This window comes from Dromaius novaehollandiae, chromosome 12 (assembly GCF_036370855.1).
Source record: "Dromaius novaehollandiae isolate bDroNov1 chromosome 12, bDroNov1.hap1, whole genome shotgun sequence".
Taxonomy (NCBI): Eukaryota; Metazoa; Chordata; class Aves; order Casuariiformes; family Dromaiidae; genus Dromaius; species Dromaius novaehollandiae.
This window is the reverse complement of record NC_088109.1, coordinates 9,921,999-9,947,395: the sequence shown is the minus strand read 5'-3', so window position 1 is coordinate 9,947,395 and position 25,397 is coordinate 9,921,999. Positions and strand designations below refer to the sequence as shown.

The following is a 25,397-nucleotide window of genomic DNA, read 5'->3' as shown; positions in this document are numbered from 1 at the left end:
CCTGCGGGCGGCCGTGGCGGCGTGCGCGGCCGGGCCGCGGCGGGAGGCGGGAGGCGGGGCGGCCGCGCTCGCTCGCTCTTTCTCCCGCCCTCTCCGCCTCCACCGCACGGCCCGGCTGCGGCACGCTGCCCCCAGCCCTCGCCGCCGTCCCTGCCCAGCCCGAGGTGCCACCGCTGCTGCCGCGGCGCTCCCGCTCCGGCCCCATGGAGGACTACCACAAGCCCGACCAGCAGACCCTGCAGGCCCTCAAGGACACGGCCAACCGCCTCCGCATCAGCTCTATCAAGGCCACCACCGCCGCCGGCTCCGGGTGAGTGGGGCGCGCCCGAGCCGCGGCCGTGCGCCCGCCCCTCCCGCAGCGCGGCACGCGGTGGGGGGCTCCCGCTCCCTCGCCGGCTGCCCGGGAGCGCGCCGGGGTCTCCCGCGGCGAAACCCCCATTCCCTCCCCCTCCCCGTTTTCCGCCCGCGTTACAGGATACCGAGTGTGGGAGGGGGGTCCTGGGGCGCCGGCGGGAGGGCGGCGGCGTGTGTGTAGGTCTGCGCTGCGGAGGGATGGGGAGGCTGCGGGGGGCAGGGCTGGCACCACGCGGGTCACGTCCACCCTCCCCGAGACGCATGGCCGCGCCGCGGGCCCTGCCCGAAACCGGGGGGCGCTGCTCGACGTGAAGCCATGGCGGCCCCATGCCCTGGGGGGGCGGGGGGCGCGCGCCTAACGGCCGCTCGGGGCCCAACGGCCGCCCCTCGGGAGGCCCTGCCGGGTCAGCGCCTGCGGGCGCTGGGGGGAAACCGCGACGGCCCAAGTTGATGCAGGACTGAAAAACCAAAGAATTTTTTGCCTGAGGCGCAAACTGTTTCTTTTTCATTCCGTGCCCGTCAGTTGGAACTAATTCTCCACAGAATTTCAAGTGAGCCCAAGTGGGATTATCTGTGCAATGCCGGCAGTCTCGAATGGGCAGTTTATTCAGGCCTCTGGACAGGATTTAGTTTAGGCTCTGATGTGTGCAGATTCCAGGGTTATCCTTCCTTTGATCGTGCTGTACCTACGGGAAAAAAATCTCGGCAGACAGTCCGTTTCTGCTCATGTAAAATTAAAGCCATTTTTCTGCTTGAATAAAACACTCGAGTGCTTCAATATAGAATACTGGTCTCTTATATCCCATCTTCCTGCAATTTCCTCCCTTTTGACATCTTTGAAGCTAGCTGCAGCATTTCAAAAAAAAAAAAAAGTTAAAGGATACTAAGGCTCGTGTGGAGAAAGCTGGTCTCTAAAATTTTCTTTTAAAGCTTTCCCTTTGAATTGGCTTGCACTCTGTAGCTTGTTTCTGGCATGGGCTACCTCGTGTGGTGTTTCTCAAAGCACACAGAAAGTGAACTTTGCTCATTCCTTTCACACATGGCAAGTGAAAATGCCACTCTGGTTCTCTCAGCAAAATGCGGTGCTGGGACAAGGGCAGCCTCTCAGCCTGCCCAGCCCTGGGCATGGGCTCTCGCTAGGCCATAGATTGCTTGGTCTAGTCTGGAGAGAGAAGTACAAGATGTCCAACAGTTGCTCTTCAGTTTTTGATTTCTTTCAAGGCTACAGTGTATAGGTAATATTGCATGAGCCTATGTGAAACTACAGGTAGGGAAAATGGGGCTAAATCTACTTAGTACAGCTGGGGCTTCAGTCTTGAGCTTCTAGTGTGTGCTTTAAGGTGGCTACAGAGGAGGTGTGTGATATCAGTTGTCTTATCTACAGATATGATTATCTCCCTGTTTTGTCTGATGTGCCACTAAAGAATAAAGGTCTTGGTACAGCCTTTGCTTTCTCTTCTGCTGTCTGTAAAATTCAATAGTAATGCCATTCTTCCCATACCGATGAGCAAATAGTAAAAATTATTTGACTTAAGCTTTTTTTCCCCCCTGGTTCATATATGCTACAATTGTGATGAGTACTTCTTACACAAAGATACTTCATTAATATATGCTATAGCTTATTTTGGGATGTTACTTATGGATTGTGTAGAGTGTGAAATTATTACACAACCTGATAGTGAGCAGGTTATGAAAGATGGGCTCTAGAGGGAAGACTGTGCTGATAGGTTTTATTTTCTTACTTAATAAGACTTGGCTACCAAGATGGTGATGTAGCAATATGTCTAACAGAAAAGAAAAAGAAGCTTAGGGAGTTCACAGTTGGTTGCAGTATTAGTCAAGTCACATGCATTTCTAAAACAGATGTGCATTAAGATTTATGTTTTTTAGATACCTGAATGAGACAGTGAGCTTAGCTTCAAGTGCTGGTATATGGTAAGAAAGTGGATAGCTGTTTGAATGCAAGTTATGTTTGAATAGAGGCTTACTGTTAATAAAAGATTGAGTTATGCTTTCTCTGACCTTTTTAAGGAAATAAGATGTCATTTGTAAAAGTGAATTTAGTTGCAATAAAAGAGTTTCAAACAACACAGAACCTGCCTGCTTATTTCAAGGAAGTAACTTCTGTAAACTGTGACATATTTTGCCAGAAATGTGGTATGATGGTAGATTTGACAAGCCAGGTCTTGCAGTCTTTACCTGTATTAACTTTTATTAAAGCAAATGCAGGCTTTGTCAGGACAAGGGCTAAAAGATCAGGTAATCTCATCCTGAAGATGCTCAAATATGTAATTTTGATATGAGGAGTACTTTACCAGCTGCAGTGGAAAAATCAGTAAACTATACATTTTTTTATGTACTTAATCAATTTTTTTCCTGCCTAGGACATTTCAAGTTAGTTGCAAAGATTAAGAACATACTTGCTTTTGGGCGTGGAAGATTTTTTTTTCTTTCAGATAAATAGTACAGACATTTTGACCAAAACTGGTGGAATCTGTAGTTACTGATAAATTTCTGCAGTTTTGAAACAGTGCCTGGCTTCCTAGAATTAGATGATTGCATTCTTAAAAGCGGAAGTTGCAAGAATTTCTTAAGAGGCAGTTAAATTTTCATAACATGGAGTATTGTCACTTGTCATAGATTATGGTCTACTTCGTTTTTTTAACATTGTTCTTCACTTGGTATTCCGTTGTAACATTCCAACATGATTCTCTTTAGAAGAAGTATGTAGATGGAGCTAATTTAAATAGAAGTTGAGTAAAAAAATTTTTGCATGCTGGAGTGGTTATTTTGCTGTCAGTTTTTGAGAATCTAGGATTTCAGTTTTGGAGTCCAGTTTTAATATAGTCTTGTTTAGTTTCTTATTAAAGGGATGTATATACAAAAATAAGATAGTTCTTCAGTAGAGGCTATCTGACAAAGAAGCTTATTAGTCAGACCACAAGTTCAAAATTCTAGATTATTCATCAGTTATGAACAAAATGTGGAAGATTGTGTGAGGATAGAATGAAGATGATTCTTTGCTGCATTCCTCCCTGCCCCCCCATGAGTATTCCTTGCACACTTCCCTAGACATAACAAGGAATTCTTGTTACAGAACTTATCAGAAAACTATGAATCAATACACCAGTAGATCTAGTTAAGATGGATATATTTAAACAAAATTCTGGAAGTTGATTTTAGAACGATTTCTGGTGTCTGATATGTAAGTAAATTTTGGTTAATTTCTATTAGTAAGCCATTTAATTAACCAATAGTTTAATGAGATTTTTTTTAATTTTCATGTCATTTATTAAATTTTTATACCTTTTTTCTTTATATTTCCACACGCTACCATTTTAGGTTGTTTAAAACTTTTTTTACCAAGACCAGGAGTTCATAGAAGTATGGTTAAGTATAAAGTTAATAAAATTAAAGGAATGAAAGCTTTAAACAAGCATGTAAGGCTTATTGATTAACTCATATGTATAAATATTTACTAATATGTTTGAACCATGGTTTAAACCTAATTCTTCTGGTTCCCTGTGTGTGAGTACTTACTAAGGGATGGACACTAACCGTAATTCGTATTTTGCTAGTGTTTTGCATGTTTTTATTCTCATATTACAGTACTGTTGGGAATGGTGGGAGGGAGGAATTATTACTACCAGAAGAGAATATTCTGATTTAAGTTCTAGTAAAAGTGTTGTCTAATCCTAACATGCATGGTAAATGTACATGTGGAAAACAAAGTGAGATGTGATACTTTAATACTGAAATGGTCCTGTTTTACAAATAGGCTCTAAGGTTTTAACAGAGTATATCACATTAAAGATGAGAATCAGATATTTGCAGAAAAGAAAATGTGGTGAAATTGTACTTTCCTTTCAAAGCTGGTATGGTTTTCTGCAGTTGTCACCTTCATACTGTTCATCATTCACTTTCCTGTACCTCAGTAGCACCTACTCTTGTCATGATCCTGTTTACATCAGTAAGCATCTGAAAAATGCTACTTTATACGATCAATAAAGACTTAAAAAAACCCTAAAACCTTCTCATACCTTTTAAGCTTTTGCTAAATGCATAAGTGGAAATCCAAGGCTGATGCTTTAAGTGGTCAAGTAGTGCCATCCCTTCAAGGTGTATAAGAACTACAATGGTCATTATTTAAATTGCAGTAATGTAGATAAATAAAAGTAATTGTGTGCCCTTCTATAATAGTTTAAATGAAATATGTACATTTTGTTGGAATAACTCAACATTTGCCACCTGGAGCTGGAAACAACCCTTCTCATGTTACTTTATTCTTGCTTGATGCTGCTAAATGGCATAGTTACTTCTGAAATGGGCCTGCATATTTCCAAGTTACACTGGAAGTATTAATTTGTGCTGCTGTTGAAAAATGTGGCAAAAATCATCCCAGTAAGTTCAGTGGGAGAGAAAGACTATCTCAAATATTTTTTTTAATGTTTGGTATACCATCTTGTTCAGTATTACAAACTCATCTCAGTCATAAATGTAGAAAATATTAGTCCATCTGTTAGCCAAAGATTAAACAAATTAGTATTTTTCAATGTGTAGCTGAACATATTTTTAATAATAAACTGAACACTGAATTTCTGTATCCAGTTTAAATAGAACATGAAATGCAAGGAAGGTGTTATTTAATGCCCGCTTTAGTAATCAAAATTCTAGTTCTATCTTAACAGCTCTAATGGTAAAATAATCAATATAAAAATATGGATGGGACTTAACGTAATACAGTTCTAAATGTTGCAGAACTTTCTGCAAAAAAAATAGTATTGTGTTACCAATTCTCACCTGTGCAGTGGGGCCTGAACAAGTCACAATGCCATGTTTTAAAATCACTCGCTCCGTGAGTGGCTTAAGCACTGTGGAAAGCTTTGTTTCCTCTGCATTAGCGTGAATTTCTTGCCTTCAGATAGATAAATGCAGTATAATTTCAGGCACGTGGTGGATATTGTTTCCTGTGCTTCACAGCCACCGATTAGGGTGATGTTCTTTGGCATGAAGAAGAACAGAGAGCTCAAACAGATATGTCCTTGATCTGTCACCAGGGCCTGTCTTTTAACATCCACTTTGGACTAGATAACAAGGCTCCTTTTGTCACAGAGTACAGCCAATTGGCATTGGGGTAATGGTAGATGGGATGGGTTATCAAAAATGCTTAAGGGTGCGTATTTTAATGCTGAGGAATAGGGGACTGGTAAAGTGGTATTTTAAAGATAAGGTTGTGAGCAAACACTAATCAGAAGTGGTAATTTTGGGTCTGTCTTGACTTGTAGCCACCCTACATCATGTTGCAGTGCAGCAGAGATTATGTCTGTGCTGTTTTTCCATACCATGAGGTACAAAGTGCAAGATCCCAGAAATGCCAGCAATGACCGGTTTGTTCTCTCAAAGGTAAAATCATAACTGTTATACTATATGGTTGCAGTCTGGTAGTAAAGAGCTGTCCATGAATTAAATAGACCTGTTTTTCTTGACTTATACTTGCTTATACTTAATTCCACAACTTGAGACCTTGGAATTTGTCTATTACAGAATGAAAACAAAACAAAACCCGCAACTGTTTGAATATGTTAAGTTGTAGCATAACTCCAAAATAATTAATAAATCTGTGTGATGTGTCTTGATAGGCTTTAAATTCACTGTGTTGTTTTAATTTTAAATAATAAAATTCATTATATTGTCTATAAAATTTATCAAGAAATGTTAGTCTGTTTTATTGTGGTATAACTTCTTTTCTAACCAGTAAGTCACAGTTAGCTTTTGTGCTGTTCTAGTTGAATGCAGCCATACTGTCATGCCTGTGGTCACATCACAGCATACGTTAGTTACTGTCAGTTCACCAGGGAGCGTTGTAGGACATAGTTATGGTGGATTAGTGGGTAGTTTGCTCCTGTACTGTGCTGCTTCTCAAGCCACTGTGGTTCAGAAAACATTAAAAAAAAAAAAAAAAAAAAAGTGTTCCTAACTGGCCCTCAGTGTTTCTGTCCACTCTTGCATTGTGCTGTTGCACATCACAGGGATGTTTCGATCGTATGACATAGGGGCAGCTGAGGGGCCTTCAGAAAAGATAACTGTAGACAAAATGGCAGATGAAGCTCACGTGGTGGCTTACAGTAATACCACATAGCTGATGGTGTATGTGTGTTGCATTGGATGTAACTCTTGATGTTTCTGATTGCCTCTCTGAGTTAAGTAAGTGGATGAGGAGCAAGCAATTAATGTGGAGGTGGTAAAGGAATAAGAGAGGATCACTTCATAATACTTGCTTTACCTCTCTCTGACTATTCAGCATTTCCACCCAGAGTTGCTAAGTGGCTTCAAAGCTCCGTGTGCTTTTATTGACTCCTAATGACTCCCTGGTTATAAAATGACTACTACTTTGCAGTTGTCCAGATGGATCTGGCCACAGTGATCCGAGTGTGTGAAGCCCAAAATTTTATTATCATTACTCAATGCATCTTGCCTTGAATCCGTATTTATTGGAGAAGTTCTAATGGGAGAAAACTTGGTCATCCATCCACTTACTGGTGGATGAAGTGCTCTGCTCTTGGAACTGATACCCAAGCAAAACGAGTCAAAGTTTTTTGTTTTGCTGCTGCAATTGCCCTTTACAATTTGATCTACCTGGTTGACAGAGCTTCTTACTCTTCAATGTTTATTTTCTTGAGGACATCCTAAATGGCCCTCGAGTGCTATATTCTTTCTTAGAAAATCCAGTTACTGTAGTCAGCTATTTGTGATGCTCCAAGCAAGGGCTCAGGGGACTTGGAAGCAAGCATCAGTGTGAGCATTGCTCCCTAAAAGTGTTTTATAACTTGATCCCTTTTTAGCAGACAAAAGACTCTGATTGCAGAGTTTGATTTGTCAGCTTTGTAGAATTTTGACTTGATACTAGGATACTGTGAAACTTGTGCTTTGCTTAAAATTTATGTTTCTCTCTAGGGTCATGCAGCACCAATTTTGTATTCTGTTTGGGCAGAGGCTGGATTTCTACAAGAAGCAGAATTACTGAACTTGAGGAAAATTGATTCTGTCTTAGAAGGACACCCAGTCCCAGTGAGTGCTAATAACCTTTGATACAAGATGGTGTTTTCTGTGAAACAAGAAGTACATGTATTTTGCAGCAACTCTTGGTTGTCAGCTATAATACAGGAGAGAGAACAACTTACAAGAAGGATGATGTTAATGTCAAGGCTTCAAAAGCAGGCTCGGTGTCCCGGTTTGAATGACTGTGCGAAAATGACCTTTAGTGTTGATCCCCTACAGTCCTGTGTCTCAGTTTTCCATATTAAATAGGGTTTTTTGGAGTTCCAGCATGGCTTTTCTGTCCTTTAAGAAGCTCTGAAGTATTTCGAGAGTTTGCATTCAGTTTGGTTGCCTCGTTGGTCTTTCCACGCCCAATAAGTTATTTCAACTGGAACGCTTTACACAGAATCATCAGATCTTAACTGTTGCCATGCAAGGCACAGTTTAGAAATTACTGAGCCATGGTTGCCACTCCCTTCAGTGGGGCTAGTTAGCCTGTGACACTGTGATCATCAAGGTAGGTGCGTTGCTGGGAAAAAAAAGGGTGGGGGGAGCAGGACAAGATTTGGAGAGACTTGCACTATATTGTGATAGCTGAGAAGCTGGATTTGGATATGCGTTGAACCGCTTTCTAAAGCTGCTCTTAATACCAGGCAGGACACTGTCTGGAAGCTTGCTGGAATGAATGAGAGTTCAGATCCTCTGTTTTGTAACTGTAAAATAATCATCATCTTTTTATTCTCAGAGACAAGCATTCACTGATGTAGCTACTGGATCCCTTGGCCAAGGTCTTGGTGCTGCCTGTGGAATGGCATACACTGGCAAATTCTTTGACAGAGCCAGGTAATTCCTTCTTCATAATCTTGTGATTTTAGGTATTCAGGAGGGAATATTTTGTGAAAAGAAATCACGTTCCTATCTCGATCAGAGATAAGTCCTTTTTTCTATTGTTCTTCATTCCCAAACCTAAATTCAAATTCAGGTTTTAAGTAACAGTTTATTAGCTTGATAATTACAAGGCCATTGCCAGGGAAACTACCAAGGATTTAAGGATTAGCAAGAATTGGTGCATCTGTTCCTTTTGTAAACTGGCAGTATTGCAAGGTGATGTTCCTGAACAGAGAAGACAATGAGTTGTGGAGCAGCCTATAACTTCCAGAGGGCAACTGATAGCAATTTTGAGACCAATATGTGTCCTCTTACTGGGAAAAAACAAACTAGAGATGTGCCTGTTCAAAGTCAGACAGCAAATAATGGAGAACATGGATCTAGATAAGGAACTATTATGGTCAATAATAGCACTATTGAATCATAAATTTGGGCTCCAAAACGTTACCTGAGAGCTGTTCAACTCCACAGAGCCCAGAATGACCGCTTCTGCTGTTTATTCTGCAGACAAGAAAAGTAAATGTCTAAAGGCAAATGCGTATGAGGAGGAAAATAGCCTGATGTAGTTGATGTATTTTATGTGACAGTTCTAGTACATTCAAATCTAGGCTGCCCAGTTAATGTGTCCTACACTTCACTAGCTTGAAATCATTGCAGCGAAAGATGACTTGCTGATTTTAATAGAGTTTAGCAGATGGTACATGTGGAAAAAAATCTAACCAGTGGTTACTTGACAGAAAAAAAGGTGGTCTTGCATGCAGTACTGGGGAGCAGTTTGTGTGCATAGAGTTCAGATTTAGCTAAAGGCAGGTGTCCTGTAGAATGTATTTTAATAGATGGGATTCAGAGCAAAACTCTGTGATAGCTTGTTGGCTAATGGCTTACAGCTATTTTGATTGTTTTGTTTTAAAATTATGTATTTCAAGTTTAATATACTATTCCTTTTAAATTTTAACAGATAATGATAATTTTGCAATGATTTGCCATCCAAAAAAGAGAGTGGTAACAGAAGGCAAAATGCAGGAGCTGAATCCTGTAGACGAGATCAGGCAGTACTCCTGAGTTTTGCCTAAGTAAAAAGCTTCAGTAGGTGGGCGAGTGGTCTATCTACTCACATTTGGTATGCAACATGCTTTAGTGTGTAGTTGAGCCCATCCCCAATCTATAATTTCCTGAAATGAAATTATTGGTTGCCCTTCTAGGGAGTATATGGTCAGAATGAGGAAGGAGACAATAACCTTTCATGCATTGTCAGTGATCTTGCTGAGTCACAGTGACAGTGTTTAATGGGCCTGTTCATTCAGGCCTGGTAGTAGGAGGAGTAAGACCTGACTTTCTTCGAGACAAAGGTTCGAAAAGGAGTACAACATCTTTCATCTTTCCCCCCGCCCCATGTTTAACAGCTAAAAAGTATTTTAACTTAATTTTTCTAGCCTCACATAGGGTCATCTGAGATGAATGCATTGAGCAAGAATTGCAATTAAAAAAGCACATTTTCACTGTAAAACATTAGATTTTGCTTTTGATTTAATTCTGAGCATCTTAATTTTTTAACTTCTTTCTCTAGCTATCGAGTGTATTGTCTGCTTGGGGATGGAGAGGTATCTGAAGGCTCTGTTTGGGAGGCAATGGCCTTTGCTGGGTTTTACAAGCTTGATAATCTAGTTGCTATATTTGACATTAACCGTCTTGGACAAAGTGACCCGGCTCCTCTGCAGCATCATGTTGAAATCTACCAGAAACGTTGTGAAGCCTTTGGGTATGTGACTGGAAGAAGTTCAGTATGCGCTTTCCTTTGAGACTGTATGTTTGCTTTTCAGAATTTTTCAAATGAGCTTTCGACTCTTAAGAGATACCATTACCAAGAAAGATGGTCTTTCATGATTCTTGATAGCTATTCCTCTTTGTTTGTACAGCAGGAATATGAAGGGCAACAGAATTTTTGCTTAGAAGAAAAATAAAAAGACTGTTTACTCAGATAAATTTATTAGAGGATCTTGAAGCAGTTTTTTATCACATCAAATACAGGATTTATAATTTTGTCTCCTGTATGTACTGTCATAGTAAGTAGATCAGAAAAAAGGGCATAGAAAACATTACTCTTAGGGGAATTCTTTGCATTTTTTTTGTATAGGCTTTCAGTTAGTTTAGAAATGTGTATTTTCATATGGATACGGAAATCCTTGACAAAAAAAGTCTGTCAGATTTTTGGATTATTTTGTTTTAAAATTATATATTTCAAGGTTAATTTACTCTTCCTTTTAAATTTTAACATATAATAAATTTACAATTAGCAAATAATTTAGCAGCCATGCAAATTATGGACCATGTTTATGATTTTAATCAGTTTTCAGTGGTTTTTTAATTGATTTTTTTTTTAAGATGTCTGATTTGCTGTTATTAAAAATAGCTATTATAGCTGAAGATATCTAGGATAAGTGGGTTATGTATGGGTTATCAATTTTGCTAGTAGCTGTTTTTAAGCTGTCTGTGACTCAGTTCACCTTATAAAAAGAAGACTACAATATTTTATGATCTCAAAAGAATACTAGTTAATGCTTTTGACATCTTTGGGGTTTCTGAAAAAGGCATTGCATTGGAACTAAATTATTATTCATTATTGTTATTACTAACTACCAGAGGGTGTCACTTGCTAAAACCCTTTAGAAACAGTTGATCTGTTTGTGTGCTTAGCTGGCATGCTATCATCGTTGATGGACACAGTGTGGAGGAACTCTGCAAAGCCTTTGGCCAGGCCAAACATCAGCCAACTGCTATCATTGCAAAGACTTTTAAAGGCAAAGGCATATCAGGTAATAAAACATCCATTGCTTTGCAGACAAACATGTATATGGTGTTGCAATATAGGTGCAATCATTAAATCCCGCTTCCATGCTCTCCATATGATCTGAAAACTGAGATGTTCGCCCTGTTGTTTTTGTCCTTCATTGCCCTCTGCTTATGGAGCTTATTAGATTGGTCCTTCGCTGGAAGCAGGCAAAGACGTGTCTCTTAGCTCTTTGCATCACCCAGCTAGATGCACTTCCATGTTGACTGGACTTTTATAGATCCCACTTGCAGAATTGGATTTCCTCTGCTGGCAGCTGTACTTAAGTTGTTGCTTTTAAAGAGTGTTTTCTACTCTGGAAAAAGGCCAGGGAAAGAAGCATCGGACTGTGTTACTTGGTCTTGACAATTGCCTTAGCAATAGGGGGCAACTTTCTTGGCTTGCTTTTGATCCATAGGCCCACACAGAGTACTCTGAGCCAGAGAAGGGAGTAACCTTGTTACAGAAGCTCCTTGCCGCTCCCTGTGTCACAAATAGCCGAGTCTGCATGTTGCCAGCCAAGGAGTATAGGTGCACAGAGGCCGAGGGATGCTGCATTTACAATTTTGGCAAAGCTGTATAAGATGTGTAGTATTTAAGGTACCTGGTCTCAAATGACACATTATTTCATGTGATCTGATCTTGTAACTTTCACTGAGATACAGTAGTTCATAAGAATGATTTAATATGTTGCAGCTGTTGGAGTTTTGGAATTTGTGGTGCCTCTAAGAGCCTCTTGTAGTTTTCATGTGGTGTGAAATTCACTAAATGCCATTGCTAGCAGATAGATGTTTACCTGTGCATTTGAGCCACCTTTGTGTCATGCAATAAGTCCTCCAAATTGTTTATACTCCTCAACAGTGTTAGTGCTAAGAAAATGATTTTGGTTCTTGCAGGTGAGGAAATGTGTTCTGGCTACATAGCACTGTATTCATAAGATGGTCTCAGCGTCTATTCAGAATGTGGGGGTTGCTGTGATTCTGTTCAACTACAGGCTTTAGCAGCAGAGCGTAAATTCCTCTTTCTGACCAGCTAAAAATTATTAAAAATAGGAATGAATATCTTTGCGCCTTTTCTTGGAGTATGCAAGTGAGATTCAAAGTCAACGAAGCAAAATCAGCCAGAGATGCAATTTTGCTGTTACTGCCAAGTACACAAACTTTAGTATCATCAGAAGCTATTCAAATCAAAAAAGCTGTAAAATTTTAGGGCTTGTTTGAATTAAACAGCTTGGTTAACTGTGGTTTGAAACTTAGAGATGAGTGAGTTTCTTTAGACCTAACTGTTGAAATTTCATGTTAATGATTCACACTGATTTACTGTTTAGTTCTTGATGCATTTATGGGCCACTTTTTTTAGGTGCCAATTTGAACACAATTTCCATAGGAGTCACTGGAAGATTGTTGTCCTGCATGGTTGCTTATTCGGAATATATAAAGTTTGACTGTTTCTGTTGCGTGTTTAAATGTGTCTTACATCATGGAAGTGAATGTTATTGTGATTTTTCACAATGGAAATAATTAGGAAGTTCTTCCTTGGAACGTGGTACTAGATGCTCTCGTTCACTGTGCTTTTATCTGAGTAAAATCTGCAGATAAAAACTTTGATAGCTTTTATATTGTTTCTTATTTGTAATGTAATTTTAAATATGCAGGTGTTGAAGATAAGGAAAGCTGGCATGGAAAGCCCCTTCCTAAAAACATGGCTGAACAAGTCATTCAGGAAATAGATGACAAAATCCAAAATAAGAAAAAGCTTTCTCCAGCCCTGCCAGAAGAAGATGCACCTATAGTAAATATTAGAAACATTAAGATGCCATCTCCACCAAGTTACAAAGTAGGAGAAAAGGTACATCCTTTTTCACCCCTTCTCACTGTTTGTCAAGTATCTTTGTAGTATAATACTGTTTAACAGAAAGCAGAAAGAGTTATTAACAGCGTTATCCCTTGCCACAATTTCTCCTACTTTCCCATTCACTCCTTTTTTCAGTATCCTGGTAAAAGCATATCCCTGCAGGGTGACCTGCAGATAGACACTCAACTTGCCAGGTTTTGGGAGGATATGTTAAAATAGGGAGATTCAAATCACTCTTTAATTTCATGATCAGTGTCAGTTATCTAAACTATTTTACTTGTGTTTAAAATTAAAGTAGCTCTACAAGGTCCGGTGAACTTCCATGGTAGGATAAGTGGGAGCAGAAATTGTCCTGCTGATTTCAGAGACTGCTTAATTTCAGAGACCTGTCTGGATATGGTTTTCAGAATTTCCTAGCTGGACTGATAGAGAATTGCTGTCTTCAACACAGATAGGTGTTGTGATGCTTCACTGTATTTTCTCTTTTTTTGTTTGTTCTGTGTGTAACTTTCTCATATATATTTTTGCTACTGTTAACTTTTTTTTATTGTGCGTGAATAGATTCATGGGGAAAAACAAGAAAAGGGAGCAAAGAAAAAGTTCTAGAAGCAGAAACGCATAACTGTACTACTCTATTTTTCTTTCCTAGCTGGCTACCCGCAAGGCTTATGGTCTGGCACTTGCAAAACTGGGCCATGCCAATGATCGAGTGATTGCCTTGGATGGAGACACAAAGAACTCCACCTTTTCGGAACTTTTTAAGAAAGAACATCCCAATCGCTACATTGAATGCTACATTGCGGAGCAGAACATGGTAACTAGTGGCTTGTTTTTACGAAATACTGGTATTATACAACAGAATCTGAGACTGTTCAGTCTAAGCCTTCACAGAGAGAGGTTTGAATATTTTCTTCTCACATGGTATTCATAGATGTTTAATTTTTGTTCACTGCTTAAGGAAAAATGGAGTTGTTGCAGGTGTTTCCAAATATGATACAACAGGAACGCTACTAATCGTTCTTCCCTAAATTCCACCCCCCCCCCCAACATTTTTTTGGTCATACTGTCTGCATTTTAGCAGACAGCCATGGAGATGGCAACATGTAAAAAACAGTAGCGTGTCCCACAGCATGATTTGTAGAGAATTAACTCCAAAGAGACTTGTTAGTTTTCTGTTTTCACAGGAAATGAAATGCCACAAAATGACAATGAATTATACACTAGACGTGGGTAAAAAGAGGAGGACGGGGAAATAATAAAAATTAACCTGATGGCATTTGGGCAGAAAGGACTAAAAAGATTTTGTAACTTAGCCTGGACTGAATCTTCAGTTGCACCTGTATGGGTTCACTGAAGCAAATGAAATTACAGAGCCATAAATTCAGGCAAAAATTGGCTGTTGTCTTTAATGATTAATAACCCAAGAACCCACTGGCTGTCTCTTGCAAATTTTATGCTAGGACAGTTTCATGAGCTTGAGTCAGGCATTTTGTATTTACATCAGCTTGAGAGAAATTTGGCCATGAGGAGCAGACAGATTTCTGTGTGAAATAAATGCATGGGGCAATTCTAGCAATAAACAATTTTATGGTGGTGTTCTACTCTCCATCTTGCTGAAGAAGAGCTTTTTTAGTAAATACCGGTCCAAATAACATGGACAAATCCATCCTCACTTATTAATGATAACAGTTTCTATCTGCTGGAGGTAGTAAAATCATGTCCTTTGATAAGTGTAAGCCTTTGATCCAGGCCGAGAAATAAGATAAGAAGGGGATAAGTCTTAAAACTCTCAGAATGGCTGCTTGGAGTAGATGAAGAAAAGAAGCTGCCAGTAGGGATCAACAATAACAGTTAGAAGATAAGGCAAGGAGTAAAAGAGTTGCTGAAGGGTAGATACTGGGAGAGAAAGTTGCTTCCCTTTCCTTTTTGGAAAGGGAAGCAAGACTGGAGACAGATGTTTTACCTGTATTGAGAGATTCTCACTAGAATAAAGTTTCACAGTCAGAAGTCCCACAGATAATCTCTTGGAAACAGTTAATGAATAACAAATTCACCTTTCCTGTACAATCTCCCTCTTTCCAGGTGAGCATCGCAGTTGGCTGTGCCACTCGTGACAGAACTGTTGCTTTTGCCAGCACCTTTGCCACTTTCTTCACCCGGGCATTTGACCAGATCCGTATGGCTGCCATCTCTGAGAGTAACATCAATCTCTGTGGGTCGCACTGTGGTGTTTCTATTGGTAAGGGCAGCCTGTGGCTACTTACCACCAGTTTCCGTGTATTTAGTGCTAACTTTCTCGCAGTCAAAACTAACTGCTGATGTGTTTTGGGTCCTATCAGTAATATAGCTATGATGGTATAAAAGTGGCAAGGTCTATAGGGAGAAGTCATGATTGTAATTTATTTTTATCAGACGTACTGCTGCATTTGGAAAGAATGAGAGAGATTTCAAGTGTTCTTCAGCTTGTCTGCTCTGCTTTTTTTTTTTTTTTTTTTTTTTTTTTTTTTTTTTTTTTGCTAGTATCATTTTGGCTTGATTTAAAAAGAGTTTTTTAGGGGGAAAAAAAAAAAAAAAGACTTTTCCCTACAAGCCTTTCTACTCCACAAGGATTCAGACTGGTATAAAGGCATTCGGTTGGAAATGAGGAGCTTGGGTTCCTTTGCCTCTTTGCTGTTGACACATACTTTCCCCAGCTCTGTTTCCCAGTCCCTAAAATGAAAAAGTAATGGCACTCTCACACAGGTGCTCTTGTCCTGATCTCAAAAACAGTTTACAATTGATAAATATTAATATGTTTTATTATGCTTTTTAAAGTCATCCATCTGAAACAATTACTTTGACTTATCTCAGTGTTTCTTACTACTGCAACAGTTAATGTGTTTATTAAAAAAAAGTGTAATGTGTTTATTAAAAAAACAAACAAACAAACAAACCTCATAGTGCTAATGAAACTGGAACCGTGAAGCTGTTATGTAATTCAGGAACTTGGCAATATCTTCTCTAGTCTTTGCTTCCCATCATCGCTGCTTGGTACATGTCAGATCATATTGGAGTTTTGCTTTTGGTTTGAGGGAGGGAGAGATTTTTTTATAAAATGCGTAAAGATCACCCATGAAAATAAGAGCAGACTTGCATACCAAGAAGGAAAATGCCAGTAGATTTTCACGCTTGAAAAGTTGCTAGGCATTTGTAGGGAAAGAGAACAAGGGGGAGAGCTGACAGAGGTGGTCAATTAAGGCTCTTTTTATACATAGGTTATTCGGTTGATTTAACAGTCTTGGCAAGAAGGATGGTTTGGAGAAGAGGTTGTTTTTTAAAGCAAAGTAGTTTGGCCTATAATATTGGTAAAGTTGTACTGATTTATAGATGTTTCATAAACGTGTACAGTCTGATCCAGAGCCTACAGTGGTATAGGGTATGCTTTAGTAGTGGAGGCTGTAAGTAGAGTGTATCAGATTATGGCTTGTGTATGTCATTAAGGTAGGGATTCTGTTCCAAGCCTCTTTTCTTTTTAAAGTCAGTCCTCCCACCTCTTCATAGTCCAATCCGTAGTTCAATCCAGTTTAAATCTTTTAGGAAGCAGCAAAGGGTATTGGTGCAAAAGCCAATTATAGCTCTGGTCTCTGCTCATTTGAGAAGATGCAGTTCGTTTGGGTTACCTGAATTGTATTTGAATTTCTCCAAAAACTACACTTTCAAGTTTCAGTTTTCAGCATTTCAAATGTTCTGCTGGGGCTGTGATTGGGAAGTGCATAGTTAGATTTATAAAGCTGTTTGAGTTACAAATCTGATTTGGACTTCAGCTCTGTTTTTTAAAAAAAGCCTTTGAGCCCTAAGTTTTGCAACAAGATTGTAAAAGAGAATACTTTAGAGAAATTCTTTAGCAGTTTGAAAATTCAATTTTAAATAGAAGGGTATGAAATAAGTATACTTCCTATTAGAACTTCAGACTTGCAAAGAATTCAGAATCTGAACTAGGTCTGTGGTGAAAATCAAAGATTTATGTGGCAGTTTTAGGTAGACTAGGGCTTTTGCTGTTTTGAAAATTGGGCCTGTAAAATGTATGAGAGAGAACTATCACAATGTCCTTTTGAACTATTTTTACTTATACACGAACAGTAGCTAAGGGATCAAAATTTCTATTAAAACATTAAGTATGTTTTCAAGGCCATAAGAGGAGAAAGGAAAATCTGTATTTGCCAAAATGAACATACAAAGGAAAAAAAAATCACAATGGATGCCCATCAGAAACAAATATCTGTTATTTAGACAACCAATTTTAATATTATAGTCATTTGATACTGCTCACATTAAGCAATCACATTTTTTGTTTAAACTATAATGTAGGTTTTGCGAGTGTAATAAAAATGATCTTTTGACCTGCGTTATGCTAAAAAATATGTATATCAGGATTTCATATGGATACACTTGGGGCAGAACTCAGTCTAGTTCTTGTCTGTCAATTACTACTAGCATGTTATAGATGCTATGTACAAGATGGACTGCAAATGCTAATAGTATTATTATTATTGGCACCACGTTAGCAGAAGTGGAACAGACAAGCATAAGTAGTATAGTACCCTGTATCAGGTTCTGATTCAGATGCCTGTTAATTTTGTTCTCCCTAATTTCACTTTTATTCTACATATAGCTTGTCTGGATACTTTCAAGAAAGGAAGAATTCCCACTGAAGTCTTATTCAGTCAGAGTGCATACAGATTTAAAAACAGTGACTTAGAGAATTTTTTTGCATGTCATGACTGAAAGATGAGACTCCCTTTTTCCTGGTTCATGCCTACTTTATTAATAATGTGTAGTGGCAGCTTATTGATTGATTTCTTTGATATGTTTAAAGCTCTTCAGGGTTTTGTGCTCCTCGTATGAAAATACTTTCCTCCTTCCTCGTGAACTTGTCGTTCTTGAGTAACAGGTAGTGGGTGCATGTGGGAAGGCTTATTGCCTTGCTTCTGCTCTGCAGGCTGTGACATGACTGAATTCAAAACTCTTTGCATGGTTAGTTTGGAATGGTGCTGTTCCCAAAGCACCGTTACATAAGACCATTGTGGGAGGGTTGTGGTCCTTTCCTCTTTAACTATGGAAAATCATGGCTTCCAGCACATGTTCTGGCTAACAGTTCTTTTTATAGATCTGCAATTTATGCTATCTGGTGCTTGAGCAGTTAAATGAACGATATGTATACCCTATTACTCTTTTAAAAAGACTTTTTATACTATTAAAATATGTGTACCCTTCATTTAATCTTGAAGTGAGCCTAAAAATTTGAGTAGTTGTACCAAATAGGCTCTCTGTTTCTGATAGAACACATGCAATTCTCCTTTCACATTTCCAGCAGTTTAAATCTAGAGTAACAGCACCGACCTGAGTATACATTTTGGTTGTGCAACCTTAGTACATGTAAATCTGAAGATGCTCAGATACCGTGTGACCCTCCTCCTCCTATATCTGTACCCTTCTTATTTTGGTTGTTTTCCTTTTGTGTTGTTTTATTGTTGCCTTTTATTTTCATTTTTTCTTTTTAACCCTAGTTCTCTTTCTTTTTAGTCTCTTTCTGTCTTTATTTACTATTTAGAAGGTTCCAAGTTTAAGGAGAAGATGATTCTATTCTCAAGCAGGTAGACTTGCATGTCCTGTGTGTGCCTGATTTTATATATATTTCTGTTTTACATTGAACTTGACTGCTATATTGAGTAATCACCAAAAATTCTTTTAATTTTTAGGTGAGGATGGGCCATCTCAGATGGGACTGGAGGATCTATGCATGTTTCGGGCTGTTCCCAATGCCACTGTCTTTTACCCTAGCGATGCTGTAGCTACTGAAAAAGCAGTGGAAATAGCTGCCAACACCAAGGTTCGTATCACAATATTTCTGAGCCAGAGAATAATATTTTGATTTATTTGTACTTTTTTGTTGCTGCTGGCATGTTTCTTGCATGCCTCTACCCACATAAATTGTTTTAAAGGCTCCACCGTGGCAGTGGGATGTTTTCTTTGCATAGAAAGGTTGCAAGCATTCAGTCCAGGCTAGTGTCGAGTGAATAGTTTGGGGCACTGTGGGCCAAATTTGGGGAAATGTAAATGATTATACAGTGATTGCAGGTTGGGTCTAAATCATCTCAGAAATAAATGCAAGTGTAACTCTCTTGTTGGTACTTGGCAAACTTGCAGTAAGTACACCTTTACTATGATATTCTCCCAGACCATATTTGAAGGTGGATATGGAAAGAGAAATTTAGCTTCAGGATTTTGATAATCAAAGGCTATATACATGAAAGTTCAGGAATTGGATCCCCTACTGGCCTAAGGCAGTTTCTGTTTTTTGGAGCTAATGAGAACAGGTTCTTTTACCAGTTAGCACCCTCACTGGTCATCTTTTGCTCCCCTGTTGATAATGATGGATTGTGGTTAAACTGGACTATGTCCTAAGAGGACTAAGACTTCACATGTAGCTGTGATTGTCTGATTTCTCCTATCCACCTTCAGCTAAATTTGGCATAGTGATGATCAAACACCAACGGTAGTGTCGGCTGGATCCTTTAAGCCCCTCCTTGATTGGTACTTCTCCTGGCTTCCATAGGAATTTACCTTGAACAAGGAACAAATAATCTTAAAAATTTGTCTTGCTAGTATGACTTTTATGTAAAGGAGTATGGAAATTTGGTATGTAAGAAATGTGATTAGTGGTCTGTGGAAAAAGATGAGGAAAAAAACAGAGAAAGGGAATGTAAAGAACTATGAGGGAGAGGTTAGACTTAAGCAGTGGTTTGTTACTTCTTTTGGAAGGGCATATGGATATTAACTGATGGAAAGCCAATTCCTTTGCTTTCAGCTAAGCATTTCTTCTTTTGCTTTAAAGCTTCTAGAGGAAATTTTGCAGACATATGGCAAAGCTTTAAGATCCTAATTAACTCAAGTAGGATTCTCCGTTTCCAGAAGAGAACAAAAGAGAAGTGATGATCTTGGAATCAGAAAGATTATAAATTACCAGTGCACTTTAAAAAGAGGGTAACTGTATTGTAATATCTGAAACAACCAGCTATTGAAAAAGCACTAGTGCTCTAATGAGAATTTGGGGAGCAGGAGGAAAACAGTAGAACCTGATATAACATGGAAGGATTAAAAACAGACAACTGGAAAAAGTAATTTTGCTTTATTTTTTTTCATTGAGTTTATACACTAGAATGTCAGCACCTTTCTGCTTTTGTAACTTGTGGCATGTTTACTTTGTAAACAGGGTATTTGTTTCATAAGAACCAGTCGTCCTGAAAATGCTGTCATTTATAACAACAATGAGGATTTCCATGTTGGACAGGCGAAGGTAAATATTGCGTAGAGAATCATAGAATCAGGAAAAATACGCCAAGCTTCTCTAAAAGCTTTTTTCCTTCTAAAGCATTCTAACACCAAGGACTCGATCTTTTTAATTAAATCTCCAAAAATGTTAGAAATATTGCTGTCAATAACATTTAAAAATACATGGAAACATTTTCTTGCAGGTGGTTCTGAAGGGTAAGGATGACCAAGTGACTGTGATAGGAGCAGGAGTGACTCTGCATGAGGCTCTGGCTGCAGCAGAGCAGCTGAGAAAAGGTGATCAGATTGGGGAGTTGGCCCCCTCCTTTCTTTTTTTTTTTTTTTTTTTTTTTTTTTTTTTTTTGTCATTCAACACAGCAAAGAAATCAATGCTAGTCAGTCTAACTGCTCACCCTTTGTACTGGTAAACATTGACTAATGAAAGTGTTACAGGCAGCTGGTCACCTGTTAGCTGATACAGTGCAATGTAGTATATATCTGCCAATCTTACCTGATTGAGTAGGTTTTAGTTAGCTTAGTGGCATCAGTAACTGTGAAAATTGCCAAACTGGTCAGATCAAAGTTCTGCTTCGACTTCTATCCTGTCTCTTAAATTTGCCTTGTAGGCAGAATCTTAGAGGAAGAATGTAAGAGATAGGAGTGATCTTTCCCTGGCATATTGTCCAGGCAGGCTGGGGTACTGACATGACAGAATCCAATCAGGTTGCAGCCAGTTAACAAAATACAACTTGTCAGTTGAACCACAAAACTCTGCACTTTTACGCGGTATTGTCAGTACATAGTGCCTGTGTGTAGGTATGGTTCACTGCTAACTTGATTTTGAATGAATGTATCAACATTTAACTAGTGTGGGAGGCAATAATCCTGTGATTGTGCTCAAATGCACAGACCTTATCTCATAGAGAAAACAAAAATCCTTCAGTGAAATAAGAAGAGAAAAGAACCAGCAAAATCCATCTGTGAGTCAGTAGCCTATACCCAGGAAGAGATTACAAATATTAAGAGGTAATACAATTAATGGTGTAGGTGGCTTAGGGGTAGCTTTGCGTGCTCTATCTAGATATTCTGTCATGACCTTGAGCCATCAGGCTTACTGCTAAATAGCTGTCAGATACAAATGTGTCAACATAGTCTACCAGAGGGTTTGTCTGTGTTATATCAATTCCTGATGCTGAAGTAGCTTCTTGGAGTGGTGGATAAATGGTAGGAGGTAGACTAGGCCTTAGGCTTCTCTATGTTAAGTAAGAGTTGAATCCGTATTCAGCTAGCCGAGATCAGACAAAAGCTCACGTAATTTGCTATTCCTTATAAACAATCATGATTTTTATGTAGTTTTAACAAGCAATCTGGGCCTGCCTGGTAGCAGGACAAATTCTGTCTTTTCATGGCCTACTTGAAGGGCGCTGCTATGAAGGCTGGGGCAATTCAAACATGCACACCTGCTAGGGGAGCAGCCTGAAGTGAAGGATTCAAAATGCTCACTGATGAGGTCTACAGATAAAGAAATGGGAAGGAATTGTGTTTGACTTAACAATAAAGTTAAAGGTAAAATGAAGCTCGGTGCGGAGAAATGTGACTAACAGCCTTAACAGGAAGGATATCCTCGTGGCTAGCTTCCATTCTTACCTGTGGGAAAGCCACGGGAAGTTTCGGCTTTGCTAGTGAGCACTTGTAGTGACGTGGAGTCACTTACCCAAAGCTTCTTTGCCTCAGTTTTGTCCGTGAAATGGATGAATATTACTACCTCACAGGGTTCATGAAGGGAGAATACATACAAAGGTTAGGATTACTTGGATTCTGTGGTAGTCAAGCCATTAGTAAAAACACCTGCGAGTTAGTAGAGATAATCTTCAGAATCACTTTAGAAGATTCTAGGGGCTGCCTTGTACCATTTTCATTGTTCTGCATTCTCCAAGGCTATGTTGGAAATAACTTCATTCTACTTTTGCAGAAAAAATTTTCATACGTGTGATTGATCCCTTCACTATAAAACCCCTGGATAAGAAAACAATACTTGAAAATGCAAGAGCGACCAAAGGCAGAATCATCACTGTTGAGGACCATTACCATGAAGGTGAGCTGAGTCCAGGAAGTCATAGTCCACACAAGAAGCCCCCAGGGGCTGGGTGGAGGCTCTCAGCTTCCTCCTGACCGGAGAGAGAAGTATCAGGCCTCATGTTGTGGTTCAGTTGAAACAAAAGAGAGGTTTTAGCCTTTTCCATTGCCACCATGATTATAAGCTGACACCAAATGTTGAAAGTTTCCTAAGGTAATAGGTTAATCAGGACTGCCTTTATGATTCATTTGGCTTTGCGTGCCCTTCTTTGTGTGGGCTAAGTGAAATCTTGAGTTTTGCTCCCCATGAGACCACAAATTCCAGCTGTGATGCAGAGATTCTGCACAGAATGCACTCAGATTGGCTTTACAGCAGCTGTTCTGCAACTTGTTAAATTACAAGAGAGACCATTGCTGTATGTTTTTCTGAAGTTTTCCCTATGTCCAAAAGCTTGATTCCAAGTTGCTTTAAGTTGAATGGTTTTGGCAGTTCCAACAGTCACTCGGGGATAAATTACACTGTCTTGCTTCTCCTAAGTTAGTTTGCCACAACTGTAATAGAGCAGATCAGAGCCTGTGAAGAAACAGAGCTTCATGCATCCTCACCGGCCTCTTTTTGTTCCATGATCTCATCTGCTAATGGGCTGTTTCAGAATTTTGCTGGTGTTTGGTAGTGTTTTTAAGCTAAGAGAAAGAAAGAAGAAAAAAAAGCGCATATACATACGCAAGCAGGAATTTAAGATCATTTGCAAATAAATCCTCAGCTAAAAATGCTATGCAGGAGAAGCAAAGCAGTTTCTATAAAACTCCCCCAGTTTCTGCACCAGGATTTTATTTTCATGGGTAAAATAACTCTCTCCTGCTTCTGATGATCCCTGGCAGGATTCCGCAGGTCCTCAGTTCAGCAGTTGATCATCTGCTCAACCACTCTGCTGCCTCTTGCTCTCTGGCATATTTTGTTTGCACAGGTTTTCAGTGGCTTGCCTATGCAAACATGTCCTCTGAGGGTGAGCCCTTATGCAAACAGCAGCTGCTGTAAATTGTGTGTCAGGCTTGCTCCTCTTGGGGGGATGGAGAAATTAGCAGAGGGGCAGCTGTGAACTATGGCATTGTTACAGGGAGTTAGTCCTAGAGAGAGGAATGTTACCCTACTTTAAGGTGAGCACCAGTCTTGCCAGGCACCTGAGGTGAGCTGGCATTACCATAAGTGCTAGTTACATCATACTTTTGTTCCAGACCATGGATGGTGGTAGCATCACTGAACTTTGTCATACTCTAGCTTCTTTTTCAACTCTAGACAAATATTTTACTGTAGATTTGCAAGACGGCAATATCATCACACTCAGAAGTGATGAACACATGATTTACACTGGCACAGCTGTCTATATGATGCAATTAAGAAAGGTCAAGTGTACATTCATCACAAGCCCACATCACTAATCTTACCAGCCATATCCATAGAAGTGCCTCTGGCTGGACAGTGAATTTGACCGGTTAAGTCACACCATGCCCTGAGCTGGGAAAAGCACTGTGTTCCTGGGCACACCCCAAGGGCAGTGCAGCACTGAGGTGTCTCTCCTGCCAGGAGTCTCGGAGCACATGCTGCTGACACCAGCCCTGTGTTTTCTTCCCTAGTATTCCTGCCTCCAGCATCTCTTGTGCTGCCACACAGTTCCCCATTGCACCCCCTTGTCCCTGTGACTGGTTGTGCCTCAGTTTGAGCTGAGCCATGTGCAAAGGTCATGTATACATTAAGTAACTCAGGTGCCCAATAGGAAGTACAGAAGTTGTAAAAAGGTAGCACAGTTAAATGCTGTGAGGTTGGTGGGAATTGAGACATTCAGTTCCTTAAGTACGTTTGCAAATATGCCATAGTTTAAATATATTTTTAAACTTGGCTCTTGGTGACCAATGCTGAAGTGTTTAGGGATTCATGACAATTTTATGCACTTTAGACGTATGTTTCTTACTGCCAGTCTTTAAGTACTTAAGAAATGTCAGGCTAGTTGTCCTCAGAATGCCTGTGAAATAGGGTATTGTTTTCCTTTCACAAATGGGGGACTCAGAGGTATATTATGACTGATGTTTCTCATAAGCATGTGAATTGGGAGTTTAACTCACATTGACTTCTGATCAGATACAAATTTTTAAATGCCTTTAAAATTTTGTTGACCTGGCTACAAGCACAGCAGAAATCTATGTTAGAGCAGGGTGTTAGACTTGCTTCTCTGACTCTGCAGCCTCTGCGACTGGCATCCTGGCCCCATTTGTCCCTCCTAGATGCTCTCTCAATAGCAGTCCACCCTTTCAGAGAGCTGTTACAGCACTGAGCTTGTAAACAGGGAAAAACCTGTGATATACCCCTGGAGTCTTTTGCATTCTTGGATTTGATATAAAAGTAGTCTATTGTCTGTAGAAGCAACCTGTATGTGGTGTTTGTCCTTCTTTTCACAGGTGGCATTGGAGAAGCAGTGTGCGCTGCTGTAGTGGGTGAGCCTGGTATCACAGTTAATCGCTTGGCTGTATCTCACGTACCACGCAGCGGGAAGCCAGCTGAGCTCTTGAAGATGTTTGGCATTGATAAAGATGCCATTATGCAAGCTGTTAAGGTGGCAGTGTCCAAATCAAGAAATGCGGAGTAGTTTGAAGCATCTCATGCTGTGTTACAGAAAAGCAGTGTTCAGAGAAGTACTGTAAGTTTAAGGCAAAGGTGCATTATGTAGAGAGTTCTAATAAAAATACCAGCTTAAAAAAACCTCTGTTTTTTAAATCTTTTTTTCTCCATAGGATTTAATGTAGGGGAGTAATGTCTGCGTGTTGTTAGTCATTGAAAGAGACCTTTAGGTTATCTGGAAACTGGTGGGCAGCAGTCCTTTGTCTGCCTGCTGTGTAGCAGGAAGGTTTTGTGCTTGCAACTGTCCTCCCCTACTATGAGCTCTAGCTTGGAAGTGGTGGAGTGTTTGCTGTAAGGTCCAAGTGGGCTATGCTTCAGCAGGGAAATTGTGTAATGGACATAGTGAATTGAGTAACATCTTTGTTTGATGTTTGG

At 39.7% G+C, this 25,397-nt stretch overlaps 1 protein-coding gene across 1 annotated transcript; it reads left to right on the top strand.

Moving 5' to 3' along the window:
* On the top strand, positions 1–25,103 carry TKT (transketolase). The gene is made up of 14 exons (XM_026102820.2): positions 1–310; positions 5,640–5,757; positions 7,309–7,422; positions 8,138–8,235; positions 9,848–10,039; positions 10,975–11,093; positions 12,762–12,955; positions 13,611–13,775; positions 15,044–15,200; positions 18,700–18,830; positions 20,214–20,297; positions 20,476–20,569; positions 22,245–22,367; positions 24,803–25,103. The coding sequence occupies exons 1-14, from the start codon at positions 204–206 to the stop codon at positions 24,988–24,990; spliced, it is 1,884 nt and encodes a 627-aa protein (XP_025958605.1). The 5' UTR covers positions 1–203; the 3' UTR covers positions 24,991–25,103.
* Positions 25,104–25,397: the final 294 nt, after the last annotated feature.

Coding starts and splice junctions, on each gene's coding strand:
- TKT (XM_026102820.2), top strand. CDS start 204: ATGGAGGACTACCACAAGCCCGACCAGCAGACCCTGCAGGCCCTCAAG. Junction 311..5,639: donor ACCACCGCCGCCGGCTCCGG/GTGAGTGGGGCG, acceptor CTTGACTTGTAG/CCACCCTACATCATGTTGCA. Junction 22,368..24,802: donor TGAGGACCATTACCATGAAG/GTGAGCTGAGTC, acceptor TTCTTTTCACAG/GTGGCATTGGAGAAGCAGTG.